General features: G+C 49.3%; 1 protein-coding gene across 2 annotated transcripts; it reads right to left on the bottom strand.

The window, feature by feature from the left end:
* Positions 1 to 1,350: 1,350 nt before the first annotated feature.
* On the bottom strand, positions 1,351 to 12,677 carry C14H20orf96 (chromosome 14 C20orf96 homolog). Of its 2 annotated transcripts, none has more exons than XM_032766358.2 (10): positions 12,081 to 12,676; positions 11,554 to 11,680; positions 10,429 to 10,559; positions 9,797 to 9,955; positions 9,053 to 9,152; positions 7,647 to 7,804; positions 7,418 to 7,519; positions 6,173 to 6,259; positions 5,738 to 5,856; positions 1,351 to 2,222 (listed from the first exon to the last, which is right to left on the bottom strand). In XM_032766358.2, the coding sequence occupies exons 1-10, from the start codon at positions 12,138 to 12,140 to the stop codon at positions 2,162 to 2,164; spliced, it is 1,104 nt and encodes a 367-aa protein (XP_032622249.1). In that variant the 5' UTR covers positions 12,141 to 12,676; the 3' UTR covers positions 1,351 to 2,161. The 2 variants fall into 2 exon arrangements, with proteins under 2 accessions (XP_032622249.1, XP_032622252.1); XM_032766361.2 differs by lacking the exon at positions 1,351 to 2,222 and adding an exon at positions 2,445 to 2,972 and having other exon boundaries at positions 12,081 to 12,677.
* Between the last annotated feature and the right edge of the window lie 5,965 nt (positions 12,678 to 18,642).

Consider the following 18,642-nt stretch of genomic DNA (forward strand, 5'->3'; position numbering starts at 1 on the left):
AACCTGTTGCCCCAGGCAATTCATATCATCCCTAGGACTGGGGTAACCTCTGCACCCCAGCAGTGGGCAAAGAGAGAGCCAGGAAATGAAGTGGCCAGACAGGAGGATGATCCTTGGAAGGCTACCTGAGCTGCTTCCCCAGCCCAGTGTGTGTGTCTCCTCGGTGCTCCTTGCACTGTGATCCCTGGGGCTGGGTGGTCGTGTCCATGATCCTGCTGTGTAACATGGGTCTGTAGATTTGACAGAATACTGCACAACTTGCGCTTTAACACACCAGAAGCCCTCCTGCCACCTTGGCTGCTACCACTCTAAGCATCTTCATTCTTTCATTTCCAGTAGCTAGTCAATTCACATTCTCAGCCCAACACTGCACTGTCAACACACATCATGATTCCTGTCTGGTCCCCGCTATGGCAGGGCCCCAGCCAAGGGCTCTCACTTCAGCAGAGCTGGATCAGGCCCCCAGGGCCGAATCCGTGCCTAAAGGCCATACTTTAGGTGCACTAGGGGCTGGTGTTGGGTAGCCAACTCCTACTGTGTGTCTGGTTCAGGCTGCAGCCCCATTCCAAGCCGAAAGGCTTTCAGATTCCTTACAGGGGAGCTTTCTCCAGGCGTGAAAAAATGGAGCAGCAATGACTCAGCAGGATTCTTCTTTAGCCTAAGCCACCCTTGGAGGAGATTCTCCTCCCATGTTTGAAAATCCATTCCCTATCAAATGGCACTTTCCATGAGTGAGACAGCCCATGTAGCAGGAGCCCTTGCTTCGCAGAGCAGGCCTGCTCTCCAGGGCTTCTCATTTGCTGCTAGTCGGCAGGGAAACCCTTTCCCCCAGCACTTTGGCCCTCTGAGTTTTCTATTAATCACTTGACCAGCCTTCCCCCCAAATCTTACAAGATATTCATATCTGATGCATCTATCTGCTGAGCGGCTGCCACGCTCCATCTAGTGGCAGACTGAATAACGACAGACGCTATGGCTATTTCACCAAGGAGTGGGACTCAGCGTAAAATCACTTTGCACTTTTATAGCACTTTTCCTCCACCAATCCCAGAGCACTTGAGAGGAACTGGGAAGTTTCACTGCGCTAACCTCACCCCCACACCTCCAGCAGTAAGCCTTTTAGAGGTGCCTGTGAAATATCATCATGGGAAGTGAGGCAGGCTCACAGCTTATAGGGATGGGGCGTGACCTATAGCTCTGTGTCATCAAGGCTGTGAGTGGCTGTAGCCTATAAAGCACTTTAAGATCCCTGCTTGATACATATTACTGAAGTGAAAAGTGCTCATATTTTTGACAAATAATATAAGGTGTCTGGAGATTTATTCTGACAGGATGAACTTCAGTTACAAATTAAAGACCCACTTAATTTTTATTTCAAAATGTAGATTGAAAGTTGCAGGTTAAACATGCTACACACTTCTCCATGAACTGGTAGACTTCCCCGACTGAATACTGTCAGAACCATTCAACTGTAAGCAAGACGCAGCTGGGATGGGATGGTCTACTGTCACGCCTGCCGCTAGGAACGGCAAGCATTTGTACAGAACCTCATCCTGGGTCTGGGCTTCAGCTCATCAGAAATCAAAATATTGATAAAACATCTTGTACAAAGTAGTTTCACTGGGAAGGATAAAAAGGCCAAACTGGTTCTGCTGGAACTCCCCCGGGCTTCAGGAGAATTACATCCAGAATTATCTGACCAAGTGGAACTGTGATGTTTTACCGGTAGTTGGCTGACACCAATGACACGTGGTAGATCTGTACGAATGTGAGACTGGGGAAGGGCTGTTGACAATAGTGACACCTAATCAATGAGCCGGTTTTCCATCACACCTGGCTGCTTTAATAGAATTTTGCACCTTCTAGCGAAATGACAGTTTTCTGGCTTTTACCCAGCTTGGATCTGGCATGACGATGACACAATAAGTCCTGCATATTGTTCTGTGATGGAACTTACTTGGCCTGACAAAACAAAAGCAGCGCAGAGCAGAACTTCCTGAGAACTGGGATGGTTGGGAGAACTTGTCTATGAAGAGGGGGCGATTTGTTGTACAGCTCCCCATCCTGTTCTTGGCCCAGCTGGTTCTATGATGACATAGCTCTGTGGGCAAGGCCTGGGCCATCCACCCACCTTTCCACTTCAGGTCCAAAGTTTCTGGGACTAAATGAAAACCTTTTCCTCTAAGGGGATATTGAGAACAATCTCTGTATCTGGCAGGCATCTGAGCAGAGAGAGGAGACAGCAATAAGGAGAAAGTCAAACCATAGCCAAGGAAACAAGAACTTTGCTTCAATTCAGATAAGTGAGTCTTTGGGAGTGAGGTGGTGGGGAAGAGAAATCCTGGTGCAATCAGGGCCAGAAACACATGACACATCTCAGACATGCTGTACACCCAAAACGGTAACTCAAGGGCCTGGACATCCCTTGTCCACTAGTCAGAGGGTGGGAGGAGGGGTAGGACCAGAACCCCAGACTTGCTCAGAGGACAGCAGCCCTTTAAAGCTATATTGGGTTCTCGTGCATGAGCCAGAGCCCAGCCCAGCGACCCAGCCCACAGCAGCAGTGCTATACGTTAGCTCTGACTCACCCTGCAGAGCCCATTGTGGCATTAACCAGACTGGCTATCTCCTCTCTTCCGATGGGAGGATCACACATTTTAAATCAAAGCCTGAGCCCTGTTGCATAGCTATTTCCTGGACAGCATGCACAGGATAACGGAGCCCTAATCAGATGGCGGCACTGGGTTTATGAAAACAGAACAATGTATTTAGCTGCGACTCTCCTTCAAGCCCAACAGACAAACGCAGAGGGAAAAGCTTCACAGCAGCAGGGCCTTGTTAGTTACATCCACTTTCCAGCACACAGTGGGAGAAATGCAGTAAGATGAAATGTGACCACTAGTTTGTGTATCAACATCCTTATTAATTCTGGTTCTGTTTCATGACACCTTCAATCCAGGCTTCTGTGACAGCTAGGAAAAGCTCAATGAATGACACCCCATGGCACTCACAGGAGGTACATTTTTAAAGATGGAGAAACTGAAGCCCAGAAGGGTAAATCGTCTGATTTCCAGAAGGTCTGAACACCCACAATGCCCATGCACTTCCTACACTGAGAAATCAGGCCCCACATGACTTGCCAAATGTCATACAATGAGTCCGTGGCAGAGCCAGGAATAGCTTCCCAAGTCTTCTGCCTCCCAGCCATCTCTCATCTTCCTTGCTGACTAGGTTGCAATACTGATTGTGCACAAAAGGTGGACTTGCTCAGCTGTATTTTGGCAAAGCAGAGGCAGGGAATGGAGGGCGAGGAGAAAGAAGTAACATGGTTTTCCATAACAAAAATGAGTGTGAAAAGGGAGGGACCCCCTCCAGCCTCCTCCCAGATCTTGTATCCTGTGATACTATAGGCATGTTACTAAAAATTCAACACTGCCTATGAGCAGTTTCTGCTCTGCTGCTGCTAGCGGGGGGAGAGACAGCCTCTGCACCGCACTTTCCCCAACTCTCCCAGCTATTTGTGGGCTAAACACAACTTTGCTCCTTCAGCGTCTCAGGGAAACCAATGGGCTAATCTAAGAAAACCAGCCCATTGCGAAGTCATGTGAAAAGGGCAAGGGAGGTCAGTGGGAAATGCCTGTGGAGGAAATTGTGGTGAGAGCTCTGGCAAGGCACCCAGGCTGGCAGGGCTGTGTAATCACCAAATGCCTGACTTCTGATGCTGCAGAAACTTTCCCACTTGGCCTTTCTTCTATTTTTAAACCTTTCCCAGTCACACAGTCACCACAGCTCTGCAATCTGTCAGGACTAATTAATTCTCCACTTTATCCTGCTTTTATCTGGAAGAAATTAAGTTACACTAATATACTACAAGGCCGTTCAACTCTCCCCAACTTCCTGACATGTTGCAGGCTTTCCTTCTGCTTCACACCAGGCCTCCAAACTTCTGCAGTTAGACCAGGCCGAAGGACAGTCTTCTGCTTAAAAGATGGGACTTGGAGTCAGGGAACCTGGCCCTCTTATTGGCTCGGTCACAGACTTATGGCCTGGGTTTCTGGAAATCACGGAGGACCTGGTTTTCATATAGTTGATGTGAATAATCTGTGTATGCAAAATGGGGGGAAACTGCAGGACTAATCTGCCTATAAAATTACTTTATGTGCAAAAATGGGGAAGCTAGAGGTGAAAAATCAGTGTGATTCATAGTTTGTACACACACTCACTTTGCACACACAACTGCAATAAACGCACCGGCAAACAGCAAACAATTTCACATGCATTTTGCACACCTACAAGTTTAGACTGGCTGACATTCAAGACCTTAACCTCTTTGGGCCAAACGTTTCCCTGGCTTACCCCCTAACTGAAGTCAATAATCAATCAAGACCAATGGCCATTTGTAATGTCACCTGGCACTCATTAATCAAGTTTCTATTTTAAATGGCATTACGTTTCCTTTAGATATTGTGGATCTGTGTGTAATTGGTTTGCAGTCGATCATAATCTGAGGTGTTATCACAATTGCTCTTTGTATCAACTGAACCCCAGTAGGTATTTGTGGTAGTAGTTTCAGGGCGGGTTAGTGCATCTCTCTCTGTTTTATGTTTTGAGCCCACAATCTTAGCCAACCTTTTCCATTGTTCCTGGAAGTTAGAAGCCAGGATATCTGTGAATGAGTTGGCAGGGCATCCTGCACATTGATGCACAGAAACTCAATGCTGAAAGCAAATCAGCCACCAGTGAACAGGGAACGAAGAGGAAGCAAAGAGGAGAAATGAGATTTGGCTTTTTGCAGCTCTCATCTGCCTTTGAAACTTCTTTAACATAGTAGGAAAATGGCTGACTTATCTTTTTTCACCCAGTGTTTTGGCGGGGAATTTACTGTGGCTGTTTGAAAAGTGACTTTAGATAACCAGTGCATTCTCTGACACTAGTCTTTTGCAACTGACATGGCTATGAATACACTACATACAATGAGTCTTTTGGGAAGGCCTGTGGGTCCCTCGGAGCCTTAGTTTTCCCAACTGTAAAATGAGAACAACAGAGTACTATCTTATTGTGCATCACAGGAGGCTTGTAAAGCTTTATTAATCCTCACAATCCCCTAGTGGGGAAACTGAGGGACAGAAACAGGAAGTGACTTACCCAAGGTTGACAACAAATCAGTATCAGTGCTAGGACTAGCCCTTCCTAGTTCCTACTCCTGTGCTCAGGCCATTGGGCCATGCACTTCCCTTCCCCAATTGGATCTCCAGGTGCAGTGGGGGAGGTTTAGGTTGGATACTAGAAAAACCTTTTCCCTAGGAGGGGTGAAGCACTGGAATGGGTTCCCTAGGGAGGTGGTGGAATCTCCTTCCTTAGAGGTTTTTAAGGTCAGGCTTGACAAAGCCCTGGCTGGGATGATTTAGTTGGGGATTGGTTCTGCTTTGAGCAGGGGGTTGGACAAGATGACCTCCTGAGGTCCCTTCCAACCCTGATATTCTATGATTCTGTGATCCAATATTATAATTAGGTTTATGTTTTATGGTGAGGTGCATCGTTTACCTTTGAAGACTGTGCAAATAGCTGGCTTGCATTTCTTAACACAGGCTGCAAAGGCATTCTGAGTAGAGATTAACTCCCAGTGCACCAAGCAGAGGGCGACCTATGAATACTCACGTTGAAGCTGGTGTCAGAAAGGCCTGTGGCGTGTTGTTCAATAAACTCTACTGCTTAGGAGATAAATGCAGGGACCTACTTGGGCCTGCGGAGCAGGACGTCAGCGAAGATCACCTCTCTAGGGTCTCTCACGCTCCAGCGAAGTGTCACAATGCTCTCTCGGAGCTCTGTGATTTCTTCCAACAGCGTGTGAATGACCTGAAAGAATTAAACCTGTGAGACTGCTCTTTAAAAACACCGAGATGAGGAGAGCACAAAGGTACCAGAGAAGCTAGAGCAGACTTGCCAGGGCATCAGTCCATTCTCACAAAGCCAGGGCCGGAGCATTCCCCACCATACACTCTGCATGGTGCCGGGGAAATCCCTGCCGTGCACGGTGGGCCCTAATAGTCCACTGGTTCCACTGGAAACTGAATGGCACAGCCACTGTACTGAGGCCCAGCAACAAAGGGGTTAATACTCACTAGACCAACCCCCCTGCTGCTCCAGGCTATTTCCTCCCAAACCTGCTCACCTGCTTTTGCATTTGGACTTCATTCCTGAGTATGCGATTGTTGACAGCCATCTGCTTCAGCCCCTCCTGATAGAGAAACACCTTGTCCTGCACAGATAAAACAAATACACCAGCTGAAGCAAAAGACCAGACAGTAAATCCCAATACGCGTCTGGGCCAGAAGAGAAACAGGAAATAGCTGGGGAGGGCTGCAGCAATCACAAACATGACTGCTGTCCATGGCTCTCTTGAGCTAACAGGCTCAGAAAAACGGCTTCACAGCTTCAGTGGGAGGAAAAAGGGATGCGGTCTCTCAGGGTTTTGGTTGTTCAAAAACCTGGACTTTAGAGCTGACTGGGTATAATTTATCTCTACAATGCAACCCACAATGACAAGTATGAAACCTTGCTACTTGCAGACCCTAGGGATGATCCAGTCGTATTTGCCATGTCTATAATAACCTGTGAACTGATCCTTTAAGAAATGCATGCTGGGACAAATTCTCGGGCCATCATCTCCTCAATACCCAATGAGATCACACTGTGCTGAATATAGGACTAGGAGTCAGTAATATTGGTGTTCTAATTCCAGGTGCACGCACAGACTGGCTATATGGCCTTGGGCAAGTCACACCACCCTTGCTTACAGATTCATCTGTGAAATGAGAATACTGATATTTTTCCACCTCACCAGGCTGTGGTGAGGGTTCCTTTATGTTTGCATAGAAGTCTTAAGTACTACCACATAAACAGCAATTGTGCAATAGAAGTTTCCTATATCTTCTGAAGGGACAATAAAGTCTCATATTTTCAGTACAGTGTGTATTTGTGTGCTTAATGTGCTCATGCAATTACTGCAAATGTGTGTGCAATCTCAGTAACTGTGCACACAAGTGACTAGTTAAACATCTATCTAAATAACATCAGTTCAATGTAATTCATTCCCTCTAATTGTGTGTGTAAATACCCATGCATGATTCTGAAAATATTGCAACATGCAAGCCTGCAACTGCAATTGCAAAATCCAGCTCTGTACCTACAGCTCCCTGCTACTCTAAAGAAAAGCTCCAGGTATCAACTAAGCTGGAGGAAGAAGTTCACTGTTACACCTTTGCATGTCCTCTGTAGCACAGTGTCAATGGTGGGCCAAATCTGGAACCCGCTAGCCCTATATGGCAGCTCCCAGCAGCAGTCTACTTGGCAAGGTAGTCCATTATCTTTCTCACTGAGACTTTCAAGCATGCAAAGACACATGCAATCCACTAACCTTTGCAACAGCCTGTAATATCTGCTCCTTCTCATCTTGCACCTTCTTTTCCAGTTGCTGCATTACTGTTTTGGCCAGATCTTCTATATCTTCCATTTCGTCCTGAGAATTACAGGGATGGGTGGCAGGGAAACACCAGGATTATTAAGCAAGTGAACATCTGATTGCCTTGGTCCCATCCCTTCTCTTTACACACAGGGATAACATAGGTTAGAAGAGGTCTCTTTACCTGCTGTTCTTCCTTCAGGTTTCGGATGTTGCGACGCATAAAGGCTATCTGGACGGCTTTCACCGGGTACGCCTTGTCCATGTATGTTCGTAAAACATTGAGCTCTTCCTGGAGCATTTGCACCTTGGTGTTCATGTGATCCACCTGATGTTTTAGTTCTGATTAAAAGGCCAAGATAGAAAGTTAAGCCACAGAGACTCCTAAACCCCCTGTCTACCGAGTCTCCTGTTCAGTGGAGCCAAGGAAACTTTTGTCCTTCTGAAATAGAACCTTCTCTTTACGATGGTTAAATATTATGCTGGCCTAGTAGCCATAACTAGAAACACAGGAACGCCAGAGTGAATCAGACCAGTGGCCCATCTAATCAACTATCCTGTCTCTGACAGTGGCCAGTACCATATGTTTTCAAAGAAGGTGCAAGAATATGGAATAACTTGCTCATAGGGGAAGTCTCTTTCTAACCCCGTCAGTTAGTGGTTGGTTCTGCCGTTGTAAGGGTTATATCCCTTCCAAACATTTTTTACAGGAGTTGACTAAGAGGGAATGTCCTGTGACAGGTATTGCAACTGCATGCACTACCCCATGTTGTATTAAGTGTACGATTAGTTTGTGTACCACTGTGGCCAGGAATTGTGTGCAGCTCCAGTAGGGAAAGGTTACTTTTAGCTCCGCCAGAAATTAAGGGGGGGGGAATGATTAAGGTTAATCACTCAGGTTGTTAACACCTCCAGAGAGGTACCAACTGGGAAGGCTTGTCCATACTGGCTCAAACTGGATTTTCCAGAGACCAACAGACAAAGAAAGGGCTTTTGGCATGAAAAGACAGTTTAAACTGACTCAGGGAAAGACTTTGGCCTACAAGGGCACCATAAGACTAATGGGGGACTCCTGGAATCAATCTAGTGATTGATTGAATGATGTTTACTCTATAAATGCTTTTACTTTAAGAATAAATGTGCTTGCTTACGAGGAGCTGTGTAGTAACTTGTAACTGCTGGCAATATACTGTTCATAGCCCACGGAGAGAAAGCAACACACAGGTGCTGACCATCAAGCACACTAGCCTCCTGGGGATATCACCGAGTAAGACAAGGAGCTGTGCAGCTTTAAAACCCGTTAGAAGGGAGTGGGACAAAGGTCCCAACCCAGAGACAGGTAACAGCTGGAGTCCTGAGACCTGGTTGGGAACTCCTCGAGTGGACCACGGAGGGGGAATACAGATGCAGTTGCCCTGAAACTGTGACAGTCCCCACATACCAAAACTAATTAATTATCTTTAGGAAACCTAACCATTTGACGTTCACAACACCAATCTGGCATTTATAATCAATGAAATGACGAGTACTGGACAATAGGGTTGCACGTACTATATTGATATTAGCTTAATGTAAACTATCCATTCTTACTCTTCAGGTTCTTTTCCACCATTTTTTCTGTTTCTTGGAGTTCTGCTCTTGCTATGCCAACTCGGTTCTGATTGGAGTCCCGAAGGGTCGAGATGACTGTCTACAGAGAGAGAAATCTAATCACTGATTGCTGTATGCTACTGACAGACTATGAAGTGTCTAGCAGCAGGCTTCCTAATGCACCTCTCACCATGGCATTTATTGATCCCACTAATAGCATGACGGAGTGAACTGCATGGTGCCAAGGCAGCACAGCTGCAAGCAAAGGAGATCTGCTCTTGGGAATGACTTTGTGCTTCCACCTCATGAGCCAGTCAAGATCAAGCACGTCATGGAGGTGACATGTTCAAGGTACTAGGAGCGGGTGAAAGTTGTCACTTACTACACTGTTGCTTCCTCATCAGAAAATCTTGCAGCAGCATTGCCTTTGGGATTGGCAAAGCAGCTGCTGCGCACACTCCAGGGCTGTATCTGCATTAGAAGGGATGCTTAAGAGGAGGCAGCATGATGCAGGTAGCTGGAGCATCTTTGGCTGCTGGGGGGCAGAGCCCAGTAGTATATAAACTGTGTAAAACAGAATGCTGCAGAGGAGCTTCAGGACACAGGACTGTTTCCCCTTGCCACTAGAGACCGGCTGTGTAATCACCACACAAGAGCTTGAACCTGCTCAGGTGGGATTAGAAGGAGCTGGGATTATGTTGGGATTCTGCTCATCTGACTTCACTGGCCACACGTAAGCCTTACCCCAAAGATCTCATACTGCTGCAGCAGGTCTCTGGCATGCTTGGCAGTACTGGCATCTGTCTGCTGAATGTCCTGGGCCAGTCTCCTGTTGGTCTCTACAAGGGTGGTCCTGTGATGCTTCAGCTCATTTAGGGACTTTCTCTTCGACTTAGTCAGTTTCTGAAAGAATTTATGAATGAAAGATTTACAAATGTGTTCCACCTGCCATCCCAGTGACATTCCTGTCAATTAATAATGATATCGCCCTTGATTTACTTTGGCACCACAAAACCACCCAATAAAACTCAATCTTTTGCTAAATCACATCACACCAATTTCCCCAACACCCACCTTCTTCATTGGCCAGCTGCTCTATCACTACATTCTTCCTCTAGCTCCTCCCAGCACCTTGGGCCTGATTTTCCATTGCTCAGCACCTTGTGGAGTCATCTGCATGAGCACAACGGGAGTGTCAAATTAGTGCATGTGTCCAAATCAGAATAGCAGTCTTTGACATCCACTTTGCATGAGTGTAAATGAGATAATCAGCCCACTAGTTTTTTCCTTCTCTTGGGACAAACCTGAATAACTTGAATGGTCTGCACCAGCCTCCCTATAAATAAATCACAGCACTGGACATTTGCTTCACACACCTTAATAATTTTGATGTTCTCCAAGCTTTTAGTTACATCAGTCTCCTTTGCTGAGGTTTTCTGCTGAGCAAATCTGGGATTCAGAGAGGATGCTGTCTTTGAAGGCAAGGCTGAACTGGGACTGAATAGAACTGGTAAAACAGAAAATGCTCTGCACTTATTAAACTGTCCAGTTTTAACACATGACAGGAATTGAATACACTTGCTATGTGTAGCTGAGGGATATGCTGTATAAGTAGGGGCATTGCCAGCAGATTGAGGGACATGATCATTCCTCTCTATTCAGCACCACTGGTGAGGCCTCATCTGGAGTACTGTGTCCAGTTTTGGGCCCCACACTAAAAGAAGGACGTGGAAAAATTGGAAAGAGTCCAGCAGAGGGCAACAAAAATGATTAGGGGGCTGGAGCACATGACTTATGAGGAGAGGCTGAGGGAACTGGGATTGTTTAGTCTGCAGAAGACAAGAATGAGGAGAGATTTGATAGCTCCTTTCAACTATTTGAAAGGGGGTTCAAAGAGGATGGATCTAGACTGTTCTCAGTGGTAGCAGATGACAGAACAAGGAGTAATGGGCTCAAGTTGCAGTGGGGGAGGTTTAGGTTGGATATTAGGAAGAACTTTTTCACTAGAAGGGTGTTGAAGCACTGGAATGGGTTCCCTAGGGAGGTGGTGGAATCTCCTTCCTTAGAGTTTTTTAAGGCCCGGTTTAACAAAGCCCTGGCTGGGATGATTAATTGGGGATTGGTCCTGCTTTGAGCAGGGAGTTGGACTAGATGACCTCCTGAGATCCCTTCCAACTCTGATATTCTATGATTCTATAACATTTAGGAATGCCAGCCACAGGGAGTTTCTAATTGCTGCAGACCCAGGGGAAGTAACTTCAAGCAATGGTATAGGAGCACTGAATGTAAGCGACTCACAGGTCTCCAGTCCCGGCATTTTTATTCTCAGCCTTTCCCAGCAGGAGTCACTGCAGCGAATGGTGAAGCTATACTGGCTTTGGGGAAACTCTCAGCTCCTCTGGGCTGAAGCCCTCGCAGCAGGAAGCACTGTTGGGACTGCAAGAGGGGACACTGGTGGGCAGTGACATGCCATATGGTACAGAAATAGAATCTCTGCCAACCTGACCGCTTGTCTTTCTGGTAGCCAGCGGAGCGCCCTTCGCTTTTCTTGTCCTCACTTGGTGATGCGATAGGTGGCAAAGCTGGTTTCTTCTTTTTTGCTTCTACCCTCTGCCACTTGCTGTAATCCTAAACTCAGCAGAAGGCACAAACAAGATGCTTACAGTGTCATGGGAGGTTTATGAGTGGTCTTCACTACAATTTGAACTTCCCTATCCTATTCCTGAAGGGAATCTGGGAAGGAACCTCTCCACTGTGGCAGAGGGCTGTGCACCATTTCGGCAACACTCTGTTCAGGCCTTCTTTCAGTGATAGTTTGCTAGCATATCGGATAGGGCCAGTTGAACATGTGCTTACATTGAAATGGCAGCCATCCACCTCCCAGCCCCCAACCCTTCCTTCACCACAAGAGGCATGGGGAGAGGCACTGTACAGGGTTTATTCATGCACTTCTAAAGCCCCCATCACCATGGTGTCCTGGCTCCAGCCCCCAGAGGAGTCCAGTTAAAGTGCCATTAGGGTAACTTACTATTGTCCCGTATTTATTAGTTACGTTTTGTGCCAGGGTGTTCAGGACCTTTGCAGCCATCTCTGAGGGCGGCTCTGGAAGAAAAGCAGGAGATGCTAGCCAGGTGGCTAACCCAAAGATGACTTTATAATTACTGCAGACCCTGGGCAAGTAACTTCAAGAAACTGTATAAGAGCACAGAATGTAAGCAGCTCACAGGTCTCCAGTCCCAGCATATTTATTTTCAGGCTTTCCCAGCAGGAGTCACTGCAAAGAATGGTGAAGCTATACTGGCTTTGGGGAAACTCTCAGGTCCTCTGGGCTCAAGCCCTCCCAGCAGGAAGCACTGTTGGGATGGCAAGAGGGGACACTGGTGGGTGGGCAGTGACGTGCCATATAGCCATGCAGACAAGTGAACTAGACAGCATCCTGGGGTCCCCCCAGCACCCTCCCAGGAGCCAGAGCCCATCTGGGGGACCAACATGGGGTCCCCCAACACAGCCCTGGGGGAGCCAGAGACCATCCTGGGGTCCCCCCAGCACCCCCGGGAGCCAGAGCCCATCTGGGGGACCAACATGGGGTCCCCCAACACTGCCCTGGGGGAGCCAGAGACCATCCTGGGGTCCCCCCAGCACCCCCCGGGAGCCAGAGACCATCTCAGGGACCAATCAGGGTTCCCCCCAGCACCCTCCGCCCCGGGAGCCAGAGCCCATCTGGGGACCAACGTGGCATCCCCAACGCCCCCCTGGGGGAGCCAGAGACCATCCCGGGGTCCCCCAGCCCCGCCCCGGGAGCCAGAGCTCACCCCGCGTCTCCCAGCCCAGCCCCGCCCCCCCTCCGCCTGTTCTCGCCTCGGGCGCCCGCTCCCGGCTGGTTCCTCTCCGCGGCCTCTGCGCCTCGCAGCAGCCGGGACTGCGCGAGCGGCGGGTCTCCATGGGGACGGGACGGAGGCGGGAGGGGGCGTGGCTCCCTAGTCCCGCCCCCCGGCGCTGTGCTCGGCGCTCCGCCTGGCCGGGCGGACGTGGGGCGGGGCCACGGCTCTGCAGCGCCCCCTGGCGATCTCCAGTGGGCAGAGCGCCCCAGTCTCGCCTACCGGTCGCTGCTGCAGCGTGTGCCCTGCAGGGGGCGCTATGACTGAGCCAGCACGTGTTACGCCGGTCGAGCTGGCTGGGGTCTCTGTCCTGATGTGGACATGGGCTAGGACTGGTTACAGCAACCTAGGGTGCCAGATGTCCCGATTTTGTAGGGACAGTCCCAATGTTTGGGTCTTTTTCTTATATAGGCACTTATTACTCCCCCACCCCCTGTCCTGATTTGTCACATTTGCTGCCGGCTCACCCTACAGGAACCTGGAGCTTGCAGAGTCAAGCGCCAAAGTTAGGAAAAGACCCAATGATTCTATGAAGCAATGGCAGGGAACCTTCTGCCCAGCCCCCTGCAGCCCTGGGCTGGGTGCAGCGTCTTCAGAGGCTGTGCCCCCTCCCAGGAAAGGGTAAAGGAAATGGTTTAGAAAACCACGGGCCATGTGTGATTTGTGGGCATCAGACACAGACTGTGTCCAAATCCAGAGACAGTGTGTCTGTGTTACCACAAAAACAACAAGAAGTCCAGTGGCACCTTAAAGACTAGCAGATTTATTTGGGCATAAGCTTTTGTGGGTAAAAATACTCACTTCTTCAAATGCATCGTTTTTTACCCACGAAAGCTCATGCCCAAATAAATCTGTTAGTCTTTAAAATGCCACCAGACTCCTTATTGTTTTTGTTATACAGACTAACCGGGCTCCCTCCTGATACTTGACACTACGTGTTACCATATTTATTGGATCGTGTGAATAACTTTAGTTACAAAGCCATTCATTTCTACACAGTTGGATTTATGAGTAATTAAATGTTAGAGCATCGTTAGAATCCCAAACCTTTCCTGAGTATCTGGTTTGCGTACGACTGGAGGATTCATAGATTTTGAAGGCCAGAAAGGATTATGATTATCTAGTCTGCCCTCTTACATAAGACAGGCCAGGGAACTTCACCTAATACTTCATTACCTGGGAGCTTTCTACACACAAACTTGCATCTGTTTAGTTAAACTAGTACATATCCCGGTGTGGACACCTTTACATCAGATTAAAACAGGTTATAATGGATTAGCTTGCCCCTGTAAAGGCTTGTCTGTGTGATAAATGGCAATGAAATAACAACATGGGTTGTAATTCACACCTGAGTTACTTCAGTTCAAATCTACATTTTACCAATATTGAAATAGGACTGGTGCTCTGACTCTGAAATGAGCGTGTCCACACACAGCCTTCCACTGAAATTATTAACAGTGTGACTTGTAACCCATTTACTTCATTCGGTGCCGGGTCAGGTTGCGTGTAGGCAAGCCCCACATTGACAAGTTTTAAAGATTTAAAACGATTTAAGAGTATCTACACACAAATGGCATCAGTTTAACTAAATCAGTTTAAAGTCACACCTGTTATTAAGCTGGTGCTACTTTGTTCACAGGCCTAACAAAACCTTTCTCAAATATAAACATGGGCTCTGTATTGCAGGCCAAAGACTTGAAGCCCCCAATACTTTGCAAGAAGCATCTTGGGAGCAGTGCTCATTCCTGATTACCAAGGCAATCTGTGTTTCTGTGTTGTGATGGGAACTGAGTTTTACAGGGCTCTCCTGGAGCATCTAGGTCTTTCATTAGCAGAGTCAGTCTGTCCAGCAGGCGAAAGCAGCCAGCATACCAAGCACTCTGCCTGAGGGATAGCACAGTGGTTTAAACACTGGCCTGCTAAACCCAAGGTAGTGAGTTCAATCCTTGTGGGGGGCCATTTAGGGAACTGGGGTAAAAATCTGTCTGGGGATTGATGCTGCTTTGAGCAGGGGGTTGGAAAAGATGATCTCCAAAGGTTTCTTCTAGCCCCTGACATTCTATGAATTGGGGGCAAAGGGAACTGTACCTGAGGACACCTGGGCAAACCCTGGCTCCTACAAACAGTGTGGTGGGGTGTTTAATAATGTCCATCAAGAGCAAGCAGGGCCTGGGTTTAGGGGCTCACAACTCCACTGGGTGAACCCTGCTGGGATTTCAACCTGGCTGAACCATCCTCTGAAGCCCAGGCTGTGGATTGATGGTTAGATTTGTTTGCTCTGGCCATTCTCTCTGTGCACACAGGAGCTGGAGGCAATCTGGTCTGTCCTTGGGCTGGATGCAGCTGGATTTTAGTGGGAGCTGCTGCCACTGCTCAAAGGACCAGGCTGAGCGCAGCGGTGTCACAGCAGTGTAAGGGCCCCACTGCGCATTCCCTCGCCTTGCACCATTGACAAGCAGACACTTCCTATCACTGCCCGATAGGAAAGTAGCAGGGGCTGGCAGCTCAGCGTTACAGAGGGAACCAGAATTTGGCTCACTTCAGGCCCCATGGGGGTTCCTTACTAACAGCATCTGCCCCCAGCATGTGCTGCACCCTGGCCTAGGCGACAGATTCGAAGTTGGGGCTCCCCACCAGGCAGTACACACCTTCCTTGACAAACGACGAGTAGCCGAGGCTCTCCGAGATCTCCTGAGCCAGGACTTGGGACTCCTTGCCACAGGGACTAGAGAAGGCTGGGAAATGGGGCCCCAAACCTGAGGAAGGCAGGGAGGCGAAACGAGGACAGTTTGCTTTTGCTTGCCTGATGGACGCAGTGAGATTTGCAGCTGAGCCAAGGAACAGAAACTAATGAGAGTCAGAAAGCCCTATACCTGTTGGACTATACTATGGACACTATGCTCTTCTATAGCATTGCATCCATAGATGCCTGGCACGTTACAAAGGAGGTCAGTATCATCACCCCATTTTACAGATGGGGAAACCGAGGTACAGAGAGGGGAAGTGACTTGCCCAAGGTCACCTAGCAGGCCTGTGGCAGAGCCAGGAATAAAACCCAGGTCTCCTGAGTCCCAATCCAGTGCTCTATCCATCAGGAATAGTCACCAGGACAGACCTATGGAGAAGAACTTGGCCTGGATTTTGCTGCCCGACTGGGATGGACTCTGGGTGGTGTCTTTGGACAGGAAGGATCTGAATTCCACACATCTCACCTCAGCTCCTTGAATGGCTTGGTCTCCGAATTGCTCGTGTGCGCCAGTTGGCAGGTAAAGCAGCCCGCTGGATGGGAGCAGTGAGTGTTCTACAGGTAACCACCATGCCATGCCAAGTAACATGCTTTTGATGAGGCGTGAGCTGGGGCATGATCGCCAGCCAGGGAGAGGAGGCTGGGACTGGCAGAGCCACTGGCGTTACTTCTCATCGCTGGGCCCCAGCAGTGGGTTCTGTCCAGAGAAGTCTGGTAGGTTGATGTGGTCTAGGATAATCATGAGCTCTCCAGTGCTGAAACTCTCTGCCAGGGCCCCGGCTGCATTGGTGACAATAAGAATCTCCATGTCCAGGAGATTCAATACTCGGATTGAGAAAGTGACCTGAGGGAAGGAAAGAAAGCAGCTGGGGATTAGCCCCCTTGTGCCATCAGGGCTCCTTGCAGGGATATTCCCACCTCAGGCTACAACCCATGGCCTCTTCTATTTGACTGCAGAGCCTCGACTCGGCCTGCTAGGTCACAACCTCCTAACTGAGCTCCATGCCGACCGCCCCACAGCATCACCGCACAATGCCAGGCAGCCCGTATGTTTGCAAAGGCCGCGCCCTGCAGGCCAAAGTCAGCCCAGAGGAGCCAAGTGCGAGTCCCAGCAATTTCACCCACTTCCACCAGGGCTGCATTTGCCGCTAGGAGTCTTTTTCCTGCCCATGCCACGGCACTGTCTGTGCCTGATACCCAGTGTGAAGCTGGCGCTGGCTCTTGTCCACAGGCAGGACATGTGAGAGGGGCTAGAGGCCGCAAAGCCCTTTTGAGCAGACACTGTGGCTGAGAGGAGAGAAGTCAGGTGCTGCTGAGAAGTCTGCCTGTGGCCAGGGTCCTGGAGGAAAACCTGCCTAACAGCTGGCAAAAGGAGATGAGCATCCTAGGCTGATCCGCTTCCCCTCTCCAACTTGTTCATCAACCCAACGCCCCGGACCCCCCTCCTCTCCCACTCTGAGCTGTTCTCTGCACTCAGCCCCTCTGATCAAATACTTACTCAAGAGACACAGCGACCTGCCTGGTTCCATCCAGCTCCGTCGCGTGGAGCCAGCCGGGCATCTCCAAGCGCTTCCTGCCATTCTCGGGGTCTCAAGCAGCAAAGCTTGGCCCGTGCCCACCCCCTCCCATGCAGGCATGGTACAGAGACTGGCCCCCCACCACCTCATGCAGAGATCCTCCCCTCACAGGAGCAGCTGGCTGCTTTGAACAGGGGGTTGGACTAGATGACCTCCTGAGGTCCCCTCCAACCCTGATATTCTATGATTCAAGGCAGATTTGCCCAGGGCAGGCTCTGCAAAGCCCAGTCCCCCCAGGCCAATGGCCAGGGCCCCTGGGGACACTGTTAGTGTCCGTTTACAGCAGGGCAGGGATCTTCAGGTGCCTTGCGACTCACCCCCCAGCCCAGCCCCAGGACAGGAGAGATCATTAACCCTCTCTTGGCCTTTGTCTAGCAGGTGGGAGGAGCTTTCACACTCTCAGGCCCAGATGCCCTGGGCCAAGCTGGTGATGAGTTGAGCTCCAGGTTCTGCTTCATCAAAGCAGGGCAGCTGGCCCCACCTCAGCCTCCAGCAACCCCACATGCCCCTTAGCAAGAGCTTGGTTCTTCTCAGAAGTAGATGAATGACTTTTTGGGTCATGACACAACCTGGGATCCAGGAAGCCTCGAGTCTGAGACAGCCCTGGGTGCTGCAGGGCAGGGGGTGGGGGATCCTCCCCCATCCGTTCAGCGCTGTCTTTGTTTCTTGGCTTTTTTTACACATTAAAAAAAATCCTTTGTAGGATGGGGTGGGGGAGGGGATTGCAGAGCTGAGCTGAATGGCTCCTTTGTTCCCTGGCCTGTCACTTACTGTCAGGTTAGTCGGGAAGAAGAGAGGGGGCGAGCCCTTAACCAGCTGTTTGGGTGCGCTGGGGTTTCCTACTTGGCATTAATCGGGACTTTATTATAGTGCAGTGGGAGGGGGAGTGCCGGGGGCTGGGGCTGGGGCTGGGAAAGGGATTTTCACCCCACCCCTTTGCCTGCCAGGATTGGATTTGGTTCTTTTTTTCTCTCCTCTCATTTGCAATGTGGCTGCCGATTCTTTGGCCTCTTTGTGGTGAGTCTCTCTCCCAGGGTAGGAAAGGGCAGAATGCTACAGTCTTCCTATGCAGGCATTTACACCACACTCAGCAGTCTGGTCCTTCCCCTGACTTCCAAGTGAAGATGATGATGATCAGGATCAGTCACCAGGTGAAGGGGAAGAGGGGCACTTCCCCCTTCCTGAGTTCATCAGCGTGGGGCATCTGTTGCTGTAATGACCTGCAGATTGACACAAAGACGCAAAGAGAGGACTGGATGCAACCAGAATCCTTGCTAACAGTGACATGTTTTCAAGGTCAGACTCTGATTTACTGTAGCAATTACTAACCAGGCACCAATCCCCAACAAGCAGGGCTGCAACAAACACCGGGATATGGAAAGGACACGA

The sequence above is a fragment of the Chelonoidis abingdonii genome, chromosome 14 (genome assembly GCF_003597395.2).
Source record: "Chelonoidis abingdonii isolate Lonesome George chromosome 14, CheloAbing_2.0, whole genome shotgun sequence".
Taxonomy (NCBI): Eukaryota; Metazoa; Chordata; order Testudines; family Testudinidae; genus Chelonoidis; species Chelonoidis abingdonii.

Excerpts from the sequence above, each read along its gene's own strand:
- C14H20orf96 (XM_032766358.2), bottom strand. The coding sequence starts at position 12,140 with ATGGCTGCAAAGGTCCTGAACACCCTGGCACAAAACGTAACTAATAAA. Across the intron at positions 7,805-9,052 it reads GGTGGAAAAGAACCTGAAGA|AACTAAAACATCAGGTGGAT; the intron begins GTAAGAATGGAT and ends CCTTTTAATCAG. Across the intron at positions 6,260-7,417 it reads TATTACAGGCTGTTGCAAAG|GACAAGGTGTTTCTCTATCA; the intron begins GTTAGTGGATTG and ends TTATCTGTGCAG.